Source organism: Carcharodon carcharias, chromosome 17, assembly GCF_017639515.1.
Source record: "Carcharodon carcharias isolate sCarCar2 chromosome 17, sCarCar2.pri, whole genome shotgun sequence".
Taxonomy (NCBI): Eukaryota; Metazoa; Chordata; class Chondrichthyes; order Lamniformes; family Lamnidae; genus Carcharodon; species Carcharodon carcharias.
In genome coordinates this window covers 59,305,255-59,330,340 of record NC_054483.1, presented here as the reverse complement: position 1 = coordinate 59,330,340, position 25,086 = coordinate 59,305,255, and the positions used below count along the sequence as shown (strand labels likewise).

Sequence of the window (25,086 nt, the reverse complement as noted above, 5' to 3'; positions counted from 1 at the left end):
TAAGCAATCTCTCAGGTTTAAGGATGACTTCTTCCATTCTAAGGTTGTGGATTCTGCCGTGACTAAAAAATCTAATGCCACAGGTGGGGCAGGTAGTGTTTGATGAGGTGGTTGGAGGTGGGGTACTCAGATTTTGGTACGCTCCTTCCGCTGTTTGCACTTGGCCTCCACCTGGGGCTGTCGGAGATGTTCAAAATGGTTGGCACCATCGCAGATGCATCTTCTCCAGTTTGCATAGTCTCGAGCAAGAAATTCCCACAAATTGGTGGGGGTGTTGCAGTTTTTTCAGGGAGGCTTTGAGGGCGCTTTGTCTGCCCTCCTGGTAACCACTTGTCATGATGAAGCTTGGACCAGAGGGCTTGCTTTGAGAATCTTGTGTCAGGCATGCAGACAATCTGGCCCGCCAACGTAGCTGAATAACCATTACTAGTGCTTCGATACTGGAGATGTTGGCCTGAGAGAGGACACTGAAATTGGAGTGCTTATGGTGCCACTGAATTTGCAGGATTTTGTTGAGGCATCACTGGTGATATTTCTCCAGGGATTTAAGGTGTCTGCTGTACATTGCTCATGTCTCAGATGCAAAAAAGGAGGGCAGGTAGTACTGCAGCCCTGTAGACCATGAGTTGGTGCTGGGTTTGTCATCAAGCACTTTTTCTAGGAAGGCCAAAGGCTGCACCAGCACACTGGAGGCGATCTTGAGTTCCATTGTTGATGTCTGCCTTGCTGGGAGGAGGTTCCAAAGGTATGAGAAATGATCAATGTTGTCCAATGGTTCACCGTGGAGCTTGATAGTCAGGGGGCAATGTTGAACTGCAAGGGCAGGCTGGTAAAGGACCTTTGTCTTCTGAATGTTTAGCTTAAGGCCCATTCTTCATATGTCTCTGTCAACGCGTCGCCAACAGTGCAATAGACACACCATATCACATAATTACCAGAAAGAATTTAAGCTGGTATACTTTTCTCTAGGAAAGGGAAGGCTGAAGGATGACCTAACAGATGTCTTCAAAATTCATTAAAGGTTTTGATGAAGTGGGCATAGAGATGATATGATTCCACTTGTGGGGAAGTTCAAAACTAGGTGTCGTAAATATAAGACAGCCAGTCACTTATCAATTCAATAAGGAATGCAGGAGAAATTTCTTGAGAGTGGTTAGACTCTGGAGCTTGCTGTCACTTTGAATAGTTGTTGCATTTAAGGGGAAGCTAGATAAGTACACAAGGGAGAAAGAGGTAGAACGGCAGGCTGATGCGGTCAGATGAGTAAAATAGTGTAGAGCATCAATACTTGTTAAATTGGGCCAAATCAGTGTTGTTAATTCTAAGTAATTTGAGAATATTTTCTAGTTTATGTTAGCCTCAACTGTAAAAATGCTTCTTTTTAATTCAATTTATAAATTAATATGGCAATTGTACTGACTGGTTCATATTTGTTTCTCCCACTATTTAGCTCCCACAATAAGCTTAAAATGGTTTACAGAAGTTTGAATCAGTTGTTTTTCAGAAAGCATAAAATGAGGGGGTCCTCAGTGCTGCTTGGTCTTTACTAATGGCTGGTGAGTGAGGGAGTTTTAATGGTTAAGTTCTATCTAAAGTCTAGTTCTTTTTCTTTAATTTAGCAATCAACTAAAATTTACTCCTTAAATTGAGAAATTACATTTAATCCAGCCTTAAACAAGCTCTCTGAGAGGAGCTGCAGCTAGTTAATTAGGTGGCTAGCTTAAACTGGTTTTCAGAAGCTTGAATCAGTTGCTTTTCAGGAAGTATAAAAACAGGGGGTGCTCAGTGCTGCTTGGTCTGCACTGAGAGTTGCTTTGAGTGTATAGAATGTCTGGGTGAGTTGGATGAGGGAGGTGTCCCTTTCTTTTTCAGCCTCTTACTTTGGTATAGGGAAAGAAGCTGATTGGTGAGTAAGTGGTAAAGTTATTCTACTTATTCTAATTGTAACAAATAATTTTTAAAGTTATGGTATGGGAGGTCAGCTTGGCAGAGTGGAATGTACATCCTGCGGTATGTGGTAAGTCATAGATGCACTGTGTATCTTAGATGAACACATCTGCAGAAGCTTGAGCACTGGATTTTGGAACTCAAATGGTAGCTGGAGTCACTAGTACATTCATGAAGCAGAGAGCTATGTGGATAGCACATTTAGGGAGGTGGTCACACTGCAGTTTAAGAGCGTGCTGGCAGAGGGAGAATGGGTAATTGCCAGGTAGTCTAAGAGAACCAGGCAGGCAGTGCAAGAGTTCCTGGAGTCAATCTTGCTTGCCAATCTGTTTTCCATTTTGGATACTGGTGAGGATGATTCCTCAGTGGAGTGCAGCCAGAGCAAAGTCCATGGCACCACAAGTGGCTCAGCTGCACAAGAGAGGAGGAAGAAGAGCAATAGTGATAGGGGGTTCCATAATCAGGGGATCGAACAGGTGTTCCTGTGGCTGTAAACATAACTCCAAGATGGTGTGTTGCCTCCCTAGTGCCAGGGTCAAGAACGTCATGAAGTGGCTGCAGGATATCGTTCTGGGGGTGGCGGGTGAACAGCCAGAGGTTGTGGCCCACATTGGTACTAAAGACATGGTAGGAAGAGGGATGCGGTCCTGAAAACAGATTTTAGTGAGTTAGGAAGGAAATTATAAAGCAGCACCTCAAGCAGTAATCTCAGGATTACTCCCAGTGCCATGTGCTAGTGAGCATAGGATTGAACAATTGTACACTAGGCTGGAGAATTGGTGTAAGAGGGAGAGCATCAGATTTGAGGCATTGGGATCAGTTCTGGTGCAGGTGGGACTTCTACAAGATAGACAGGTTACATCTCAACAGGACTGGGTCTAACATCCTCACAGGGAGATTCAGTAGTGCTGTTGGGGAGGGTTTAAAGTAGCTTATCGGGGGATGGGAACCGGAGGTATAGCCAGAATAATGTTAAAAGTCAAAATTAAGGGCACTCTACCTGAATGCACACAGCATTCACAACAAGGTAGATGATTTAAAGGCACAAATATAGGTAAATGGGTATGATCTCATTTCCATTATGGAAACGTAGCTACACTGTGACCAAGACTGGGAACTGAATATTCAAGGATACTTGACATTTAGGAGGGACAGACAAAAAGGAAAAGGTGGTCATGTTGTGCTGATAATAAGTGGTGGGATCAGTACGTTAGTAAGTTAGTAAGGAAGGATCTCAGGTCGGAAGAACAAAATATGGAATCTGTTTGAGTGGAGCTAAGAAACAGCAAACATTGGTAGGAGCTGTTTATAGGCCACCAAATAGTAGTTGTAGTGTGGAGCATGATATTAATCAGGAGATTAGAGAAGCACGTAGCATGGGTAATACAGCAATCATGGATGACTTCAATCTGCATACAGACCTGGTAAATCTAATGAGCACTAATGCTGTGGAGGACGTGTTTCTGGAGTATGTTAGGGATGGTTTTCTGGAGCACTAGGCTGAGAACAGACTAGACAACAGGCTATTTTAGATCTAATTATGTAACGAGAAAGGGTTAATTAATAACCTTGCTGTAAAAGAACCTTTAAAGATGAGTGACCATTTGATGACGAATTTTACATTATGTTTGAAAATAAGGTCATTCAATCTGAAGCCAGAGCGTTAAATTTGAACAAAGGAAATTATGAAGGTATGAGGGGCAAATTGGCTGAGGCAGATTGGGGAAAATACAATAAAGGGTGTGATGGTACCATGTAATGGGTAGTCTTTAAGGAATTATTACATAGTTTACAGTAATTATACATTCCTTCAAGGTACAAAAACCCAAAAAGAAAAGTCAGTCAACAGTGGTTAACAAAGGAAGTTAGGGATTGTTTAAGATTAAAAGGGCCTATAAAGTTGTCAGAGATAGTGGCAAACCTGAGGATTGGGAGCATTTTAGAATACAGCAAAGGAGGACCAAGAAACAGATAAAGAAAGGGAGAATAGAATGTGACTAGCAAAAATCATAAAGACATACTGCAAAAACTTCTATAGATATGTAAAAAGCAAGCATATGGCTAAGACAAATTTGGGTCCATTACAGGCAGTCAGGAGAATTTATAATGAGGAATAGAGAAATGGCAGGGAAGCTAAACTTGTGCCTGTCTTCACTGAAGAAGATACAAGAAATCTCCCAGAATTAGAGATCCAAGGAACTAAGGAGAACGAGGAATTGAAGGAAATTAGTATTAGTAAAAAGGCTGTATAGGAGAAATTGATGGGGCTGAAGATTGATAAGTCCCTGGGAGCTGATATTCTACATCCCAGAGTGTTGAAAGAGGATGCCATGGAGATGGTGGATGCATTTGTGATCATCTTCCCAAATTCTATAGATTCTGGAATGGTTCCTGCAGATTGGGAGGTAGCAAATATCACCCCATCATTTAATAAGAGAGGGAGAAAGAAAACAGCTACAGACTTGTTAGCCTTACATCAGTAGTAGGGAAAAACCTGGAATCTGTTATAAAGGATGTGATAAATGGACACTTGGATAATAATGATCTGATTGGGCATTGTCCACATGGATTTATGAATGGGAAATCACGTTTGATGAACCTGTTAGGATTCTTTGGAGGAATTAAGGGGAGTTGATGGATGCAGTGTACTTGGATTTTTAGAAGGCTTTTGACTAAGTTCCCCCACAGAAGGTTGGTTAGCAAAATTAAAGCACATGGGATAGGAGGTAATATACTGGCATGGAGTAAGGATTGATTAACAGGCAGAAAACAGTAGGGATAAACAGGTCATTCTCATGTTGGCAGGCTGTGACTAGTGGGGTAATGCAAGGATCAGTACTTGGGCTCCAGCTGTTCACAATATATATCAATGATTTGGATGTGTGTACCAAATGTAATATTTCCAAGCTCATGGATGACACAAAGCCAGGTGGAAATGTATGTTGAGGAACATGTAAAGTGGCTTCAAGGGGATTTGAACAGACTGAGTCTGGCTATGGTGGATTGGGAAAATACACAAAGATTTGGTGGTAGACAGGCAATTGCTAGTATTTATAAAAAAAAAAACTACATGGTATACAACAGATACATTCCTCTAAAGCACAAACACCTAAAAAGTAAGGTAAATCGACCTTGGTTAATGAAAGATATTAAAGACTGCGTTAGATCAAAGAAAGTGGCTGATAAGAATGTCAGGAAAAGTGGTAAGTGTGAGGATGGGGAGCAGTTTAAATCCGAGCAAGAGGACCAAGAAATTGATTAAGAAAGGAAAAACAATATGAATGCAAACTAGTGAGGAACATAAAGACAGACTGTAGAAGCTTCTTTAGGTACTTGAAAAGAAAAGGATTAGCTGGGACAAATGTGGGAACAGAAGAATTTATAATGGAGAAGAGGGAGATAATTGTTTAGTTTCTGCACTACTTTGTGTCTGCCTTCATGGAAGAAGATACAGAAAATCTCCTGGAAATACTATGTGATCAAGGGACTTGTGAAACTGAGGAACTAAAAGAAACTAATTAGTAAAGAGGCAATACTTAAAAGTTAACTGGATTGAAGGTTGATAAATCTTCTGGACCAGACGAGCTTCATCAGTGTTGAAGGAAGTGGCTAGAGGGGTTATGGCCGCATTAGTGGTTATCGTTCAAAATTTTACAGGTCCTGGAAAGCTTCCTGCCGGCTGGAAAGTAGCAAACGGAACCCCGCTATTTAAGAAGGGAGGGTAAGGAGAAATGGAAAACTACAGCCCTGTTAGTTTGACGTTATTAGGGGAAATGTTAGAATCTATTACAAAGGATGTGATAACTGGACAGTTAGAAAATGTCGGTTCGAAAATGCAGCAAGACCTGGATGATATCCAGGCATGGGCTGACAAGTGGCAAGTAACAAGTGTCAGGCAATGACCATTTCCAACAAAAGAGAATCCAACTATTGTCCCTTGATGTTCAATGGCATGACCATCACTGAATCCCCCACTATCAACATCCTGAGGGTTTGGTTGACCAGAAACCGAACTAGACTAGCCATATAAATACTGTAGCTACAAGAGCAGGTCAGAGGCTAGGAATTGTGCGACAAGTAACTCCCCTCCTGTCTCCCCAAAGCCTGTCCATCATCTACAAGGCACACTATCAGGATTGTGATAGAATAATCCCCACTTGCCTGGATGACTGCAGCTCCTACAACACAAGAAGCTTGACACCATCCAGGACAAAGCAGCCCGCTTGATTGGCACCAAATCCAAACAGTCACTCCCTCCACCCACAGACGTACTGAAGCAGCAGTGTGTACCACCTACAAGATCACTAAGGCTCCTTCGACAGCACCTTCCAAAATTACGACCGCTACCATCTAGAAGGACAAGCGCAGCAGACAGATGGGGACACCACCACCTGGGAGTTCCCCTCCAAATCACTCACCATCCTGACTTGGAAATATATCATCATTCCTTCACTGTCGCTGGGACAAAATCCTGGAACTCCCTAACAGCACTGTGGGTGTACCTACATCACATGAACTGCAGCAGTTCAAGAAAGCAGCCCACCACCACCTTAAGGGCAACTGGGGATGGACAATAAATGCTGGCCCAGCCAGCAAAGCCCACATCCCATGAATGAATATTTTTTAAAATGGTAAAATTGGGCAGAGTCAACATGGATTTGTGTTTGACAAACTTATTGGAGCTTTTTGCGGATTTTACTTCTTCCATAGATAAAGAACAACCAGTGGGTGTGATGTGTTTGGATTTTCAGAATGCTTCTAATAAGGTCCCACACAGGTTCATGACGAGAGGTTGGAATGTGGGTGTCCAAAAGGGCCTGGGTGTCCTTGATCATGAGTCACAAAAAGCTAACATGCAAGTGCAACAAACAATTAGGAAGACAAATGGTATTGTTATGACCACAACCAGTGTTAAATGCTGTGCAAACCAAATCCCAGAGGGAAATTTGGCTTATGGGCCATACCCTTTTTATTGTATTCTGAAAACGTACCGATCTCAACCTTAAGAGGTCCAGTAACACTTCTAGTATTTTTAAAAATTAAAAATAAAAGCTTTATTAACAGAAATAAAAGCTTTATTAACAGGAATAAAAGAAAACTTAAGCACACAAGATTACCGTTATACAATTAAAGGTTAGTCGTACAAAACAATCCCCAAAAAAAAAACACTACTTGGTCAAACCTACAGGCAAAAACACCTTCCAGACAACACTCCCTTATAGATGTTAACTATATAGAAACCCAGTAATATTACACAAAGAAAACAGCTGTAGCTTCAATAAAGGCATACCACATGACCTCTACTGTCATCCACTCTGCGGTGGAATTCATTTCAGAATAAAACTACTTGCTGCAGCCTAAGTTTCTGGCTTGACCGGATGGCTGGTTTAAATGGCATCATCTCCGAGCCCAGAGCTCCAGCTAAACAGCTCCAGCTCTCGACAGTAACTCTAATGCACCATTTATCCTTTTCATCTCCGATCCCATTGTTCTCACGTTTTATTGAAGCTAAAATCCTTCCAAGTATAAAATCTGTTATGCCTCTCCTTTGTCTTTGCTTTTGGGTCAATAAAATATAATAGCCACACTATTATTTACCTATGAAACTCCTGCAAGATGCAAACATATTTCTTGTCACCTCTGACTCTCACTTGATAGTCAAACAAACTCTCCAGTTACTTAAAAATGCAAATGTCAGATTTAACCTGTTTACTTGTACCTCAAACTTAACACTTCTATCCCTTTCATGTTGTAAACAACCATTGACTCCTATCAATCTCTTGTCCAACTTAATTAAATCACACACAGACACACACCGCTCACCCACCCCAAGCCTTCTTTACAGAATAACACAATATTCCCCCAAAATATTAAATAACATCCATTCTCACAATGTTGACCTACATTATGGGAGAATTTAGGTACAGGAGTAAAAATGTCTTGCTGCTGTTATATAGAGCCTTGGTGAGACTTCACCTGAAGTCTTGTGCACAGTTTTGGTTCACCAGGTTAATATCTTGGATGGCACGATTGTCTTATGAGGAGACCACGTCTGTATTCCTGAGAGTTTCAAAGAATGTGGGGTGACCTGATTGAAACTTAAATTCTTACACAGCAGGACAGGCTGGATGTAGATGAGATATTTCCCTCGGCTGATGAGTCTAAAACCAGGGCAGTTCAGCATAAGGGGCATTTAGGACAGAAATGAGGCAGAATTTCTTCATTCAGAGGGTGGTGAATCTTTGGAACACTCTGTCCCAGAGGGCTATGGAAGCTCAATCATTGAGCATGTTCAAGACAGAAATAGACAGATTTCTGGTGACTAATGACATCAAGGGATATGGAGGTTTCGCAGGAAAGTGGCATTGAGGTAGATGATCGATCATGATCTAACTGAATGGCCGAGCAGGCTTGATGGGCCAAATGAACTACTCCTGTTCCTATGTGAGTGGGCAAGAACATGGCAGATGGAATATAATGTGAAAAAAAATGAGGATATCCACTTTGGTAGGAAGAACAAGTGTGCAGAGTATTTCTTAAATGTTGAGAGATTAGAAAGTGTACACACGGACCTGGGTGTCCTCGTCAATACGTCAATGAAAGCTAATGTGCAACTGCAGCAAGCAATTAGGAAGGCTAATGGCACGTTAGCCTTTATCAAAGAGGATTTGAGTACAGGAGTAGTGAAATTTTGCTTTGATTGTATAAAACCTTGGTTAGATGGCAACAGGAGTACTGTATGCAGTTTTTGTCCCCTTTCCTTAGGAAGGATATTATTGCCATAGAGGGAGTGCAACAAAGGTTCAACAGACTTATTCCCAAGATGGCAGGACTGTCCTATGAAGAGAGATTGGAGAAACTGGACCTCCATTCTCTAGAGTTTTGAAGGAGAAGTGATCTCATTGAATCCTACAAAATACTTAAAGGAATAGATGTTGGTAAGTAGATGCTGGCAAGATGTTACCCCTGGTTTGGGAGTCTAGAGCCAGGGAGCACAGCTACAAAATAAGGGGGAAGCCACTTAGGACTGAGATGAGGAGACATTTTTTTACTCAGAGGCTGTGAATCTTTGGAATTCTCTACCCCAGAGGGCTGCGGAAGCTCAGTCATTGAGCATGTTTAAAGCAAAAAATGATAGATTCGAAATACCAATGACAAAGGTGTAGGCGGACAGTGTTGTTTTTTTGGGGGGGGGGGGGGCATTGAAGCAGATGACCAGCCATGATCGTATTGAATGGGCTACATGACCTACTCCTATGTTCCTAAGATCATGAACGTGCTTAAAGCACAGAATGATTGATAGATTCTAAATACCAATGACAAAGGGATATGGGGACAGTGTGGGAGGAGAAAAGGCATTGAAGTGGATGACCAGCCATGATCGGATTGAATGCGCTGCATGGCCTACTCCCATGTTCCTAAGATCATAAGCAAGAATGGTTAAGCATCACACGAGAGACACTTCATCTATTCCACTAAAGGTTAATCTGTCTATGGCACGACTGGAATTGGAAGGATCCTGGGGTGCAGGATCACATTTATTAATTTTGCTTCCAATTTCCACCCCTGCATCATTTTCACATGGTCCATCTCTGACACTTCCCTTCCTTGACCTCTCTGTCTCAATTTCTGGTGATAGACTGTCCACCATTATTCATTACAAGCCTGCCGACTCCCATAGCTACCTCGACTACAGCTCCTCACACCTTACTTCCTGTAAGGACTCCATCCCATTCTTTCAGTTCCTTCGCCTCCATCGCATCTATTCTGATGATGCCACTTTCAAAAACAGTTCCTCTGACATGTCTTCCTTCTTCCTTAACCGAGGTTTTTCACCCACGATGAATGACAGAGCCCTCAACCGTCCGGCCCATCTCCTGTGCATCCGCCCTCACACCTTCCTCTTCCTCCCAGAACCATAATAGGGTCCCCCTTGTCCTCACTTATCAGCCCACCAGCCTCCACATTCAAAGGATCATCCTCCCCCATTTCTGCCAACTCCAGCATAATGCCACCACCAAATACATCTTCCCATCATCCCCATTGGCATTCCACAGGGACCATTCCCTCCGGGACACCATGGTCCACTTCTCCATCACCCCCTACACCTCAACCCCCTCCCATGGCACCTTCCCATCTAACTGCAGAAGGTGCAACACATGCCTCTTTACTTCCCCCCTCCTCACCGTCCAAGGGCTCAAACACACCTTTCAAGGGAAGCAGCACTTCACTTGCATTTCCCTCAATTTAGTCAACTGCATTCACTGCTCCCAATGCGGGCTCCTCTACATTGGAGAGACCAAACGCAGAGTGGGTGACCGCTTTGCGGAACACCTTCGGTCTGTCCTTAAGCATGACCCAGACCTCTCTGTCGCTTGCCATTTCAACACACCACCCTGCTTTCATGCCTGCTGCAATGTTGCACTGAAACTCAATGCAAACTGGAGGAACAGCGCCTCATCTTCCAATTAGGCACTTTACAGCTTCCAGACTTAACATCGAGTTCAACAACTTCAGATCATGAACTTTCTCCTTCATCCCCATCCCGCTCCCCATTTTTTTCTATTAAAAAAAATTTTCTTTTCCCACCTATTTCTATTATTTTTAAATTTATTTCCATCCAATGTTTTATCTCCACCTTTCAGCCCATTTCAATCCCTTCCCCCTACCCCTCCCCCACTAGGGCCATCTGTCACTTGCTCATCCTGCTTTCTACACAATGTCACCATTAGCACATTCCTTAGCTAATATCACCACTGTCAACACCCCTTTGTCCTTTTGTCTATGACATCTTCGGCAATCTCTTCTTTGCCACCCCTATCACTAGCCCTCTATCCAGCTCCACCTGTCCCACCCCCCTCAAACAGCTTAAATTTCACCTCATTTCTATTTTTCTTTAGTTCTGATGAAGAGTCATACGGACTCAAAACGTTAACTGTATTCCTCTCAGCAGATGCTGTCAGACCTGCTGAGTTTTTCCAGCCATTTTTGTTTTTGTTTCAGATTTCCAGCATCCCCAATATTTTGCTTTTATCTTAGAGTTAATTTTAGAGTCCGCACGTCTCTTTTTCACCTCTGTGGACTCGAGGCATGTGGATTCAAAACGTTAGCTCTGTTTTTCTCTCCACAGATGCTGTCAGACCTGCTGACTCTTTCCAGCATTTTCTGTTTTTATTACTTTTAAATGTTCTTTAGTTGAAATAAATTCCACTTCTGCAGAGCTCAGATAGAATCCAAACTTCTATACAAGATTGGAGATTTAAAAAAAAAACACTTAATTTGAAAAATAAAGTACAAGTAATTTTAAGGGAAAAGCAGGTACTCGTTGTTCATTATTTGCCCATTCTCCTTTCATTCTTTTAATCTTTTTCCCTTCATCTATTTTAACTTCTCTCTTTTTCATCAATCATTTCTACAGTAGCAAAAGTTGCCTTATTCTTTCGAGGATAAAGGCAGGAGATGTATGACATGAACAATTGTAACCACAGTGTCAAACTGAGGTATTTTACACTTTGTAAACTCCACTTGTACCTTGCTGCATGCAAATTTTCTTTTTCAGTCCTGAGCTGTACATACAAATCCACTTCAAAGTCAGAATTTTATGCTAGTGATTAACCTAGGGGAGAATGATTTTAGTTGGGAGAAAGTGTTAACTGTTTGACTGCTCCAGTGACCATTACAACCAGTGCAAGCAAAGCATTTCATCATAGCCCCAAAGCTCCAAACGGCTACTACAATTCCACTGTTACTGATTATGCTTCAGGAGATCCATGTGCTGGTACTTTTATTGCTGATACTACCATATATTGTTTGTGTGATCAACTGCCAACATTCAAATTGTAAACCAAAGGTTGTGCTCTAGCTTGTCTTATATCTTTTCCTGACCTGTATGCAGTTAAATACTACTAAATGTAATGCCATATGAGTAGACTCAAGTAGACATGAGCATATGCATCTTGACATAAATTTAGACAATTACACCCTGTCAGAAGTGAAAGCCTTGAAAATCTTGGGTATGTACTTTCAAGCTGACATGAAGTGCAATAGCTAAGAGTACAGTATGCCTCATCCCTTTCAGACCCCCTGCCCATGATCTGTTGTTGATTCACACTGATTACATCTGCCCTTGATCGAAAATACTTGTCTGTGTGGCATGCTGGCCTCACATGTCAACCACACAGATTCAAAAAATACAGAAGCACTCACTGAGATTGATCTTAGGTCCTTGATACTAATCGTAAGACAGTGCCCTTCATGTTATAAAGTTTAACTCTACAAATAAGAGTTAATACTTGTACTAAATTTGGAAAATCCCTTATGCAAACTACCCAATTTCAGAACTGGTTAACTCCACCATGCTCAGAGCAATCAAGGAAATTCAGAAATTTAACTAAATTCAAGTCTGTAAGATGTAGGACAGAAAGCTACTGGTATGGCCCTATTCCTACATGGTTCAGGTATCAATTAAATATTTAAGTTTAAATTTATAAGTTCTTTAGTGCCTGTAATGTAGGAATGGTATATTGGTTTGTAGTTTTAATATAATTTTACCCTTTTACTATCCCATTCAACACTTCCCTGTTACCTGCTGAATTTATTCTTGTTTCTACATGATTGTTACATGGTTGCGAATTTTTAACCTGATTCCTTAACCTTTGTGAATTTTCAGTGCAAGCTACACTGCAATTCAGCCTTTGAGCTGTGAACATGTTTCTTGAATAAAATGCATTATTATAATACTTTTTAGTCTGATTTCACTTGCCTTGTTCCAGCTCATTACACAGAATCCTTTCTGGCATTTTGAGGTATTCCATAAGGGCAACATAGCGTGACCAGCACAGCACAACCTTAAGTCAATGATTTTGGTACAATTGAGGATTTTATAGTTGATATTTTTTTCTTGACACTTGGTATATGAAATGGCTCAGATGTTTGAGGCAGTTTTTTTTACCTTAATCATATCCTGGTTTCAGGTGTGACTTTTCAATTTTCTGGGTGCAGTGATGGCTTTATTGTTGCAAGTGAATTCTTCATCTATTAGTGTATCAGTTACAAAAGCTTCAACTAGGTAAGTGAACGAGCTGGGAACATTTAGTTTATTATTAAATGGGTGACAATGATTTGGTTTTGTGTAATACTTATCAAGAGCTGGCTGATACATAAAACTTTATTTTCTTCATCATGTGGTTGTTTCAGTGGAAATTCTGCTTTGCCAAGGCAAAATGCCTGCTCAGAAATGGTACTATTTTGAAGTGGCTTATACCAAGCCATTATACTTCGCTTTCAGAAGTGAGTAATGCACACTTTGTACTGCAATACATGATCCCAGCATCTTTTGCATGGCCCAGGTTTCAATGCAAAATGCCTAGACTGAGAGTTAAATATCACACTCAAATAAAAAGGGCACTGAGGTCATACATAAGCTCCTTAATAAGTGTGATTTGCTTGTCTCAAATATATACCTTTCTCTATTGTTTGGCTGGTTGGAGTGTGGAAGTTGGGAAGGAACAGAGGGTGAAGGGAACCTGTTCAAAAACAATTGTGGGCTTAATTTATAATTCAACTTCCTGATGCTCAGGAATTTTGGTTCCTTAGAAGCTTAAGTTACAAGAACCTAAGTTCCCTTCATAAAACTATTTCAACAACTTGCATTTATATTGCACCTTTAACATTGAAAAACATTCCAAGGTGGAGCAAGAGAGATGTAGAAAGGTCCAGTGACTTAGGGAGAAAGTTCCAGAGCCTAAGGTCCAGGCAGCTGAAGGCATGGCCACCAACAGTGGAGCAATTTGAATCATGGGTATGCAGACTGCCAGAATTGGAGAATCATAGTTACCTTGTAGTGTTATAGGACTGGAGGAGGTTACCAAGATGGTGGGGCATGAAGACAAAGCTATGGGGGGGGATTTGAAAACAAGAAGCTTATCAAGGTGTTGACGGACTGAGTCAATGTAGGTCAATGAACACAGGGGTGATGAGTGAACGGTACTTGATGTGAGTTAGGATACGAACAGCAGAGCTTTGGAGGAGTTCCAAATGTATAAGATGGGCCAGTAGGAAAAGCATTGGGAAAGTCAAATCTAGAGGTAACAAAGTAATGGATAGATTTTTCAGCAGCGGATATGCTGATGCAGAAGTGCAGACATGCAATGTCACAGCAGAAAATAGGTAGCCTTGGCAATGGAACATTAAGATGGTCAGAAGCTCAACTCGGGGTCAAACAGGACATCAGAGTGAACAGGTGTGACAGCATCTGCAGAGAGGAATACAGTATGACTCTTCATCAGAACTGAGGAAATATAGAAATGAAGTGAAATATAAGACTTTTGAGGGGGGTGCGACAGGTAGAGCTGGAAAGAGGGCCAGTGTTAGGTGGAGGCAAAGAAAAGATTGTCAAAGATGTCATAGACAAAAGGACAAAGGGGTGTTGACGGTGGTGATATTAGCTGAGCAATGTGCTAATGGTGACATTAAGGGTTGAAAGCAGAATGAGCAAGTAACAGATAGCACTTGTGGGGGGAAGGGATCGAAATAGGCTAAAAGGTGGAGATGAAACAATGGATGGAGATACATTTAAAAATAATGGAAATAAGTAGGGAAAGAAAAATATATTAAGATAAATTATTGGAAAAGGTGGGGGAGGGGGTTGGAAATGTAGAGACTGCATTGGGAGCAGTGAATGCAGTAGATTAAATTGAGGGAAATGCAAGTGAAGTGCTGCTTCACTTGAAAGGAGTGTTTGGGCCCTTGGACGGTGAGGAGAGGGGAAGTAAAGGGGCAGGTGTTGCACCTTCTGCAGTTGTATGGGAAGGTGCCGTGGGAGGGAGTTGAGGTGTAGGGGCTGATGGAGGAGCGGACCAGGGTGTCCCGGAGGGAATGGTCTCTGTGGAATGCCACCAGAGAGGGTGATGGGAAGATGTGTTTGGTGGTGGCATCATGCTGGAGTTGGCAGAAATGGAGGATGATCCTTTGAATGCGGAGGCTGGTGCGGTGATGAGGACAAGGGGGACCCTATCATGGTTCTGGGAGGGAGAGGAAGGCGTGAGGACAGATGTGTGGGAGATGGGCCGGACACAGTTGAGGGCCCTGTCAACCACCATGGGTGGAAAACCTCAGTTCAGGAAGAAGGAAGACATGTCAGAGGAAATGTTTTGGAAAGTAACATCATCAGAACAGATATGACAGAGGCAAAGGAACAGAGAATGGGATGGAGTCCTTACAGGAAGCAGGGTGCGAGGAGCTGTAGTCCAGTAGCTGTTGGAGTTGGTAGGCTTGTAATGAATATTGGTGGACAGTCTATCACCAGAAATTGAGACAGGGGTCAAGGAAGGGAAGTGTCAGTGATGGACAATGTGAAAATGATGGAGGGGTGGAAATTAGAAGCAAAATTAATAAATTTTTCCAGGTCCAGATGAGAGCATGAAGCGGCACCAAAGCAGTCATCAATGTACCGGAGAAAGAGTTGTGGGAGGGGGCCTGAGTAGGACTGGAACAAGGAATACCCCATAAAGAGACAGGCATAGCTGGGGCCCATGTATGGGCAATTTATATTTTTGTTTCAGATTTCCAGCAGCCGCAGTATTTTGCTTTTACCAGAGTGAACAGTCTAGTTCAGCTTAAGACAGAGGCCAGGGAGCAGGATGGAGTTGGTGACTTGGAGACAGAGCTTTGTGGAAGGAACCAAAGATAATGGTTTTGATCTTCCTAATATTTAATTGGAGAAAATTTTCAACAATATCGGTTATTTTGTCAGATGGTCTACATCTCCTTTTTCTGTAATCAATGGAAATTTTAAAGTTGCTGTATTGCTTCCATATATTCCAGGCATCGATACTGGGATCACTTTTAATAACTGAATACAATTTTCTCATTCGTACAGAGCAGTAAATAATACAAAAATCAATCTAAACAACTTAGCTGTTCAAATCCACTTATTATTTACGTTGGAAAGGAGTGATGGAGGATTGCATAATGTTAGAGACCATTTAAGGTTTAAAGAAATCCAAACACCCAGCAATTCAACAGAACTACACAAGATTTCACATTTTTAAACAAAATAAAACTTTATTACATATAAAGTGAAATTAAACAAATCAAGCACCACTAACTTGAGTCGTTATAAGTTATAGCATTGTGCTATAAACTCAGTTTAAATTTTTACTTCTCCCCCACCCCTCCAAGAATTCCCTTATCTTACAAATCTTGAAGGGTCATTCACTTCTCGAGGACCAAACCAAAGGTTTGCTGAACTCTAGAATTTACTCGCATTTCTCTTCAGAGTTCCAGTGTCCTCCAATTCACACAATTTCATGGGGATCTTTCCATAATATTTTGGCTAAGTGACCCTTCAAGTTCTTCTAAAACCTCACAGCTCGGGATTCCACCGCTTGAGCACGGGTCTCCCTGCAACTCCTGCACAGTGGTTTAAAACATCAGAAAGCACCTTGGTTTCCAACAGCCCACTGCTTTGGTTTCAAACTGCAACCAAGCTGATTACTTCTAGAATTCTAACCGTAACAAGGTTAACTGCCTTTCACTGAAGGTGACTGTAAATTTCTTCCTTTAGCTAACAGCTAAATAAATCTTCCAGTTGTTTTTCTCCTTAACCCAACTTTGTCTTATACTGAATACAAGCTCACAATCCCAGGCTGCGTCATGGACGACAGTTGACACTTTCTCTTTCTTAACTACTTTTCCAAATATCCAGTCTTGCCTGCTGGCTATGCACTAATTGAGTTCAGAGATAATTCAAAACAAAGAATCTCATTAAGCTCCACCCATCTCCAGGATGATGTGACACAGGGCCCAGTTCCAGGTAGAAATGAAAATGAACTACCTTTTAATTCCAAAGCTTTTCTTTATTCTGGGGAAACCACATGAATAACTTATCTTTTCCTGGAATAATCACAATAGTCATATCTCCAGTTCTTTAGCTATGTAAGCCAATCTGCTGTTTTATGATCTTATCTTTCTGGCTGTTCGCCTCTTAAGTTAACACGATCTCAACCTCTAAGTGTGATAAACTCCAAACGTATTTGAATTGCATTTGCTTCAGGGATGATTATCAGTTTCAAAACCAGTTAAAACTTTAATTCATATAATTAAAATTTATATTCTAAAATAGACATTCACAACAATAGTATGGAAGAAGCTGTCAACATCCATTAATATTTCATATTTGCCACACCAAATTTCCAAATTGCCATACCTGTACTTTTCCTGCCTTGATCTGGCAAATATTTGGCAATAGAATTTTGTCACTGAGTATTTGCCTTGAAGTCAGGTGATATACATTGTAAAGGCATCTTTCTTCTGCATGGTCCCTTACTGGGTCATGCTACTGGAACAAGTGCAACACTTCGACACTTTTATACTCTTGAAGGAGGTCATAACACAAGAGATGTCTCATGTAACCTCAAATATTCCACCAAAAGAATATCTTCAGATGCTAACCATTAAACTCCAATTGATTTTGACCTGGGACAGAACAATAAAGATCTGCAAAATTGGAGGACACAAATGAGCCCTAGAACAAAAGGAAATCCATTCAACAGAAAATTTAGTTGTTTTCTTTTCGCATTCCCCCAGAACATTGCTACTGACTAATCAAGTATGCAGGTACGAAGGGAGATGTTTACATTAAAATGGTGGTTTCTACTTCAAGCTCAATGTCCAATTAAGCTAAATGAAAACAAAGTTTACTAAAAGTATGCAAGCTACTTCAGATAGCTTTATGACAAATATTATCATCCATAGCCCAATAGGTGCCCAGCTTATAGCTGTATGCACTGGACATGATGGTAGTAACAAAAAGTTCACCCTATAACTCATTTTAGGGTACTGTAATTAAGTTCCTGATTTACTCAGTTCTATAACTATAAGAGGTTTGATTTCTTTAAGCCATTGGTTTTTAACCATATGGGTGAATACCAATACAATACACTTGTGTGTCTAAATCATACTAATGAGAAAGAAGCCAAAAAATCAAGCATTACAATTTATTTGTTTGAAATGTAAAGTAAACATTACCTTAGGTAGGAACCTCAGTTATGTTTCAAAACCTACAATCTAAATGCCAGGGTACAGAGAAATGATTAACTATCTGTGCCTCAATCTTACTATGTTGAAACCAAATCAGCCAGCAATTTTTTTTTTGTGCAATGGTTTTTAGATCACAAGCATCAGTTGCAGAAGAAGCATTCATAAGTTATATGCCAGATGGAAATTAATGGAGGGTACTGCTCAATTGTCAATTAACAAATATTCTCCCAAAGAACCCGAGGAACGTGAAAGGCTGAGATGATGACAATGTGGATTCAAACAGAACATCACTTCAGATGGGGGTCAACAGAGGCCAAAATAATCACAGGTAGATGACACCCTATGCAAAACATCTAATAGTGCTAGAGGAACACTAGAAGACAAAATATTTGCAGTTGTAGGTAATATGTTGAGGACTCATATGAAGAAAGGTAGATGACTTCTGATGAGGAAAGACAATGACTCAATGAGCATTTCCTTTCAACAGCCAAATCAAGTGGGAAAACTGTTGAATTCAGGTACAGAATTCGCTCTATCTGGAGAGAGAGGAGGTTCCTATTATGGGGTGCAGACGTCAATAGAGCATTGTTTTGTCAAGATTGAGAAGGCCAAAATAGTGTTCTCAAAATTAAATTCCTTCCTTCTACAAAACATTTTTGGAAGATTCTGTCAATCAGGGAAAATGGTAGGATTATTTAAGAAATTTAGGTCCACCTTAAAGATACACATCCAGCTTCCAGGATGTGACCTATGATCATAGGGCAAAAAAGTGAGTTAATAGTTAGCCAGTGATGCATAGGTGTCCATCTTTAGATGTTATCAAATCCTAAAGATTTGGATAACTTTTAAATGTATCTTGCTGAATAGTGGTCCAGCCAACCTATCAACTCTGGTCATGAGTTGTTTCAAAAGCATCTGCCATTGCTTCATGCACCAGGCTGATCAATCAGTAATGCAACTCGACAGGAATAGATCATGGGTCCTGCATTACCTGGTGACACACTGGTCTACTGTGGTGTCATCTGTTGAGACACTTATTCAAATTGCCTAATACCAGAGATTGAAAGCATTTAAACTCTAGCCACACTACTTATAATGCAAGTTGACTGATGTACCAAGTGAACTCAAATGCTGTCTACTGAACCTAAAGATACCAAGCTGGAAAATGCATCTGTCATCTACATTAATACACGGAGAACGGGTTGAGAAAGGATAGTTGGCAGAAATCAGGTTGATCAATGATTGATATAGCCTGTGACAAGGGACTGCTGGTGGAGTATGTTCAATGGGAGACATCTCATGAATACTCAGATTTGGGTATCACAGGGTGACTGGTATTCTAGGGTATTACTATTCTGAAATTATTTCATTTTCCGTAAGTAGGTCCACTGATCCACACAAGATGGCAAAGTAACCTAGAACTTGAAACAGCACCTTAACAAAGATAGCACACTTCTGGCTTTGAGCAGGCTTTTGCAATTTACTACAAAGCTTAGCTCCTGGAAGGAGCTGAGCTCCTGTCAAATAACTAAGCAAAGAGATCCCTGATTTGATGCTCTTTAAAGCTGAACCAATGTTTTGTGGTTTACAATTTTTTTTAAATGTGGGGGAATCCCATGCAAATACTCCCAAACATCTTGCACCACCTACCTAAATTCTGAAAGATAATGCCAGCTACCCAGAGAGAACTGCTGTACTAGATTCATCACTGACTACTGAGGAGGAAATACTGCAGGATTATGTATCAGTCAAAATGTAGCAGTTTACCTAAATAGCAAAAGTTTTGTAAAGAATTGTTAAATGCAAATGAGCTGAAACAAGATGAGAACAAGACAGTAAATATTTTTTAAAGGTTTCTTAAAACTATACACAATGAAAGATTTAAGTGACTTGCCTCCCCCATCCAAAAGAAGTGCCAAGACAAAAATCAAGTCTTGATAGAAACAAGATAGAAGCTGAAAGGGTTCTCCATTTGACCCTGGGTTGAGCTTCCTGATATTCTCTCCATCAACAAGACTAAGTACATCCACCTCTGCCCCACCACAGCCCATTTGCAGTTGAAACCTTTAACCAGGCCATTGTTATCTCTAGATTTGACTATTTCAAAGGCTCTCCTGGCTGGTTTTCCACCTTCCACTCTCCAAAAACCCTCATCAAAACTCTGGTACTCATATCTTAAACTTACATCAATTAATGGTCTCCCATCCCACCTGTGTTCGCTGACCTACATCGGCTCTTGGTGTGACTATGCATCAAATTGAAAATTCTTATCATAGGATTCAAATCCCACCATGTCCTCACCCATTCCTACCTTTATATCCTCCTTCAGTCCTATAGCCTTCTGATTTCCTCCACTTCCTGTCTCTTACGCATCCCTGATTTCCAATACTCCTCCATTGGTGGCATTGTCTCAGCTGCCGAGGGCTGAAGCTCTGGAATTCACTCCCTAAACCTCACTGGCTCGCTCTCTCTCTCCCTCCCCTCTAAGAAGTTTTTTAAAATCTACCTCTTTTGACCAAGCTTTGGGTAACCTGTCTTAATATCTCCTTCCACAGCTCTGAGTCAAATTTTGCCTGTTATGTTTCTGTAAAGCACCTTTGAGAGTTAAACCAAGTTAAAGATGTGACAAAAATGCAAATTGTTAAGCAAAATAAATCTCCATGGTTAGATTAGGATATTTATTACCAGAACGTTGAAGTTTGAGACATTGAGAGTCATTGAGAGTTAAGACATTGGGGAGGTAACAGATTATCAGGAACAGGCTAATATGGTACACATATTCAAAACAATAGTAAATCAGACAAAACTATTAAGTCTTATATTAATTTAATGTAAAATGAAAACTATTATTAGGAGTAAACATTATGTATACAACAGCCATCTTGTAAACAGCAGTCAACATAGCTTTAAGAAAACAAAGTCCTATCTGACCAATTTTCTTCATTTATTTGAGAGAATGACAACCCAAGTTGACTGTGCTATAATCCATAAAATGTTGCGCACTTAACTTCCAAAAAGCACTGAATAAAGTTCCACACAAAGACTACTAGTTAAGTTCAAAAGTGACGAGGATTGAAAATAGAATTTGTGAATGGATAGCAACTTGGCTGACAGGTATGAACCAATAGATGCTGATTAGCAATGTTGCCTCAACCTCAAAGGCTGGTACAAGCCTGCCTCTAAGTTACTGCATGTGTATGCCTGCATAAAAAAAAAGTTAGGGTCTGTGCACACAAAAATTGCCCACGCACCTGGAAAAAAAAAGTACAAGAAACATTTATGTTGGGATGGGGGCCAAGAATAAATATGGATTTGGATACTAGAGAATTCAGTGCTGGGTCCCTTACTGCTTTTACTTGACATAATACGATAGCAGCAGTGTGTACAATCTATAAATACACTGCAGGAATTCACCAAGGCTCCTTTGACAGCACCTTTCAAACCCACGATCACTATATACCTGGAAGGACAAGAGCAGCAGATAAATGGGAACACCACCACCTGGAAGTTCTCCTCCAAGTCACTCACCATCCTGACTTGGAAATATATCACTGTTCCTTCACTGTCACTGGGTCAAAATCCTGGAACTTCCTCCCTAACAGCACTGTGGATGTACCTGCACCACATGGACTGCAGCTGTTCAAGAAGGTAACTCACCACCACCTTCTGAAGGGCAATTAGGGATGGGCAATAAATGCTGGCCAAGTCAGTGAAGCCCACATCCCATGAATGAATAAAAAACATGAAATGTTGCAAATCAGCTAGCCAGGTGGTGAAGGATTGAACCAAACCCCAGTCTTTATAAAACTTAAGTTTTTATTTAGGGATTCACATTACAAACATGCATCAACAAACTCAACCTCCACCGTTTCAGTCTGTTGTTATACATAGAAGCTCAAATTTCAGAATAAGGGGTAGCCCATTTTAGTCAGTAATGAGAAGGAATTTCTTCTGAGGATCATGAATCTTTGGAATTCTCTCATGGATTATGTGGAGTCTGAGTCATTGAACATATTCAAAGCTAAGATAGATACTGGAACTCCAGAAGAGTCAGGGGTTATGGGAGCAGACAGAAAAATGGGGTTAAGGACAAGATCAAATCAGCCATAATCTTACTGAATGGCAATGCAGGTTCAAGGGGTTATACAGCCTCCTCTTGCTCCTTTTTTTTAATACTCTTATGAATGACCTATTCATGCCCACCACCTGACTACAATTAACATCACTAATTTGAACTCAGAAACTCTTGTCAAACTTGCACACCATAGTAAACTTTAGGTAGTGGAATCAAGAAAGACAGTCCAGAAATTACTAAACGAGTTGCATAGAATATAAGTAGACTAAACAATGGGAAATTAAATGGAATGTAACCACGTGTCATGTATTCTGTTGAAGGAAAAAGTACGACATACATAATCCATGAACAGAGGTGAAATGGTGAAGGATGCAGTTGAAAGACTTAATTTTAGTGAACAATGCTCTGCATCTAAAACAATCCAGAACAGCAATCAAAAGCAAAAATTGTGCTTTAATACAGTGCCTTCCACACTCTCAAGATGTCTCAAGTGCTTTACAACTTAAATACTTTAGAAGGGTCGTCACAATTCACAAATGCCAGGTAATGACCACCTTCAACAAGAGAGCTTCTAACTTTCTCTCCATGACACTCAAAGGTGTCACAATTGTCAAATCCCCGTCTGCATTCAGCAGAGCAGGTCAGAGGCTGGCTATTCTATAGTAAGAAGCTCACCCCCCAAAGTCTCTCCACTTATATTCTAGAGGCATTGTAAAGATCATATCTTTTTATTTCTGTCAAGGCTGTGAACTAAAATCACAATGGCTGCAGTTTGAAAGACATACTCACTGGGACAGTGTGAAGGACATATACAATGTTGCTGTCCTGGAACAGAGTGTGCCATGAAAGACAGGATGGTGCTGAGGAGGAATCCAGTCTAGTGGGGAACTGCCTGGCAACAATGTTTTAATTGGCTCCAGACCAGGGTTTGTGAGAGAGCAGTGCAGCAGAATATCTCCTAGCCTGAAAGGAAGAAAACCTAAAATCTCTCTCTCCTATGTCTAAGATTCTAATAATTCTACAATAATAGCTCGTTGGCTTTTTCTCCTCATAGCTCTATAACCTGCTCCCTCTCTGAAAACCCCTGTCAAGAGGCAAAGGGAAAAATCACTGTTGGAGACATTGAAAGGCAAGTGCTCAACCAGTGAACTAAAGACTGAAAGTGCTGGAAGACCACCTCAAAGAACTGAAAGGAATTTGGAAGACATTGATCAAAATCAACCCATCGTGTCCTATACTCCAGAATTGGTGCTAGTGAACTGCTTTATCCCACCCTTAAAATTCATGTTTTTGGGTGTCTTTTGTGTTTTGAATGTGTGTGTATAGGGCTTTAAGAAGGGGTAGAGTTTAGGTTATAGAGTTAAAAATTAGCAGTTCATACTTTCTTTTGCCACTGGTTAACAACAGTTTGTTCAATAAACAGTTATTTACTTACTAAGTTCACAAACCTGCTGCTCATATTCTGTTAACCTAAATTAAACAATTAGGTGGGCTGATCCAACTTCCTCATATTTATCACGGCTTGGGGAGCAGTGGGACTTGTATAGCAGCGCACTATCCCCAGTGAGTTGTGACAGTATGATAGAATGTTTTTCCATTTGTCTGGATGGGACAGCTGCAAAAAATCTCAAGACATGCTATACTATCCAGGGCAAAGAAATCTGCTTGATCAACACTCCATCCACTTACTTAAACATCCATTCCCTCCATCCATGGAGAACCTTGGCTGCAGTATCCATTAAATAAAGCATCCACTGCAGCAAAATGCCAGTTTCTTTAGCAGCATCCCTCAAACCTTCAAAGCTCCCCATGGAAGGACAAGGGCAGTAAGTAACTGGGAACAGCACCACCACCGCAGCGGCAACTAGAGATGGATAACAAATGCTGGTCTTGCCGGCAATGTCCATACCCTAAGAATGAATCAAAAATATTTTGAACAAATTTCTGGAGTGCCGGACACAAAAAACCCTTGAATAATTTATAAACAACTGGATGTCACAATGGTGAGAGTGTAGGAGAGCTGTGGATGCATGAACTAAGATAGACCAAATACCAACTAGCAAGTCAAAAAACTGCAAAAAAAATTAAAGACACCAAATTTCAAAACATGCCAACATCCTTTGAAATTCCAACATGCTTTGAAATTCCAACATGCTGAGCCAGTCAATGGGTAGGATGTAATTGCTCGTTCTGTGCAATACATTACTTCATTGAGCAATTGCTGAAAAGTGCAACAAGGTAAATCAATGTCATATCATTTTTAAAAGGCCAGCTGCTAACAATAAATGAAAAATAGGATTTTTGTGTCCTATGCAGTAATCCAGAGCCAGATAAACATAAGGCAAGGCTGGAGCTTGATAGCAAAAACCTACATTTTTATGTTTTTTTTGGGGGGGGTGGGAGAATGAGGAATTGATAGAGAAAATCTAATATGTCAACATGCCAAGTCAGGAACCTATCTAACCCATTGCAGGGCAGGGAAAAGCTGAGAGTACAGTCAGCCTTTACATACAGTGGAGTTGTTTTAAGAGGCAAGTTGAGATGCTGCCACATAATAAAATCGTACAGTGTTTTAAAGGGGTAACATTTCTAGATGCAATATTTTCATGCACAAACGTGGCCACACTTCAATAGCAAATGAATGATACAAACTATAACAGGCACATTTGAGATGAGACGTTACATTCCAGCCTCAAGTTTCAGAAACAGTCAACTCCTTTTTTTACTGTTCATGAGCTAAAATTTATTATGTTAACTCATTTAAAATAATCTGTGCTCCAAGTACATATACTCCAGCCTTGTTAAAAGGTTGGAGTTACGAAATTTCAAGAGTGGAATATTTACTATGCACTGTCTTAGGTCACTTAATAGCCACAATTAGGAAGAGCAAATGAAGATTCGTCATGCATTTATTTCACAATGGCTAGCCACTTGGTTGAATGCCCACATTTCAGCACTTTTGTTGGACAGGCTTTGGTGAAGTAGGTACACTGGCATTTTTCTGGACTTCGCTTAAAGTGCAA

At 40.7% G+C, this 25,086-nt stretch overlaps 1 protein-coding gene across 2 annotated transcripts in view; it reads right to left on the bottom strand.

Annotated features, from left to right (window-relative positions):
* ptenb (phosphatase and tensin homolog B) overlaps positions 1-25,086 on the bottom strand; it is a 166,933-nt gene that overhangs the window by 37,367 nt on the left and 104,480 nt on the right. Inside the window, exon 1 of one of the 2 annotated variants that reach the window (XM_041209712.1) lies at positions 23,753-23,771. The exons of the other annotated variant lie outside the window; for it this stretch is intronic. Coding sequence (XP_041065646.1) covers positions 23,753-23,760 — 8 coding nt within the window. The 5' untranslated portion in view covers positions 23,761-23,771. Of the gene's footprint in view, positions 1-23,752; positions 23,772-25,086 lie in introns of those variants that run through there. 2 annotated transcript variants of the gene reach the window in all.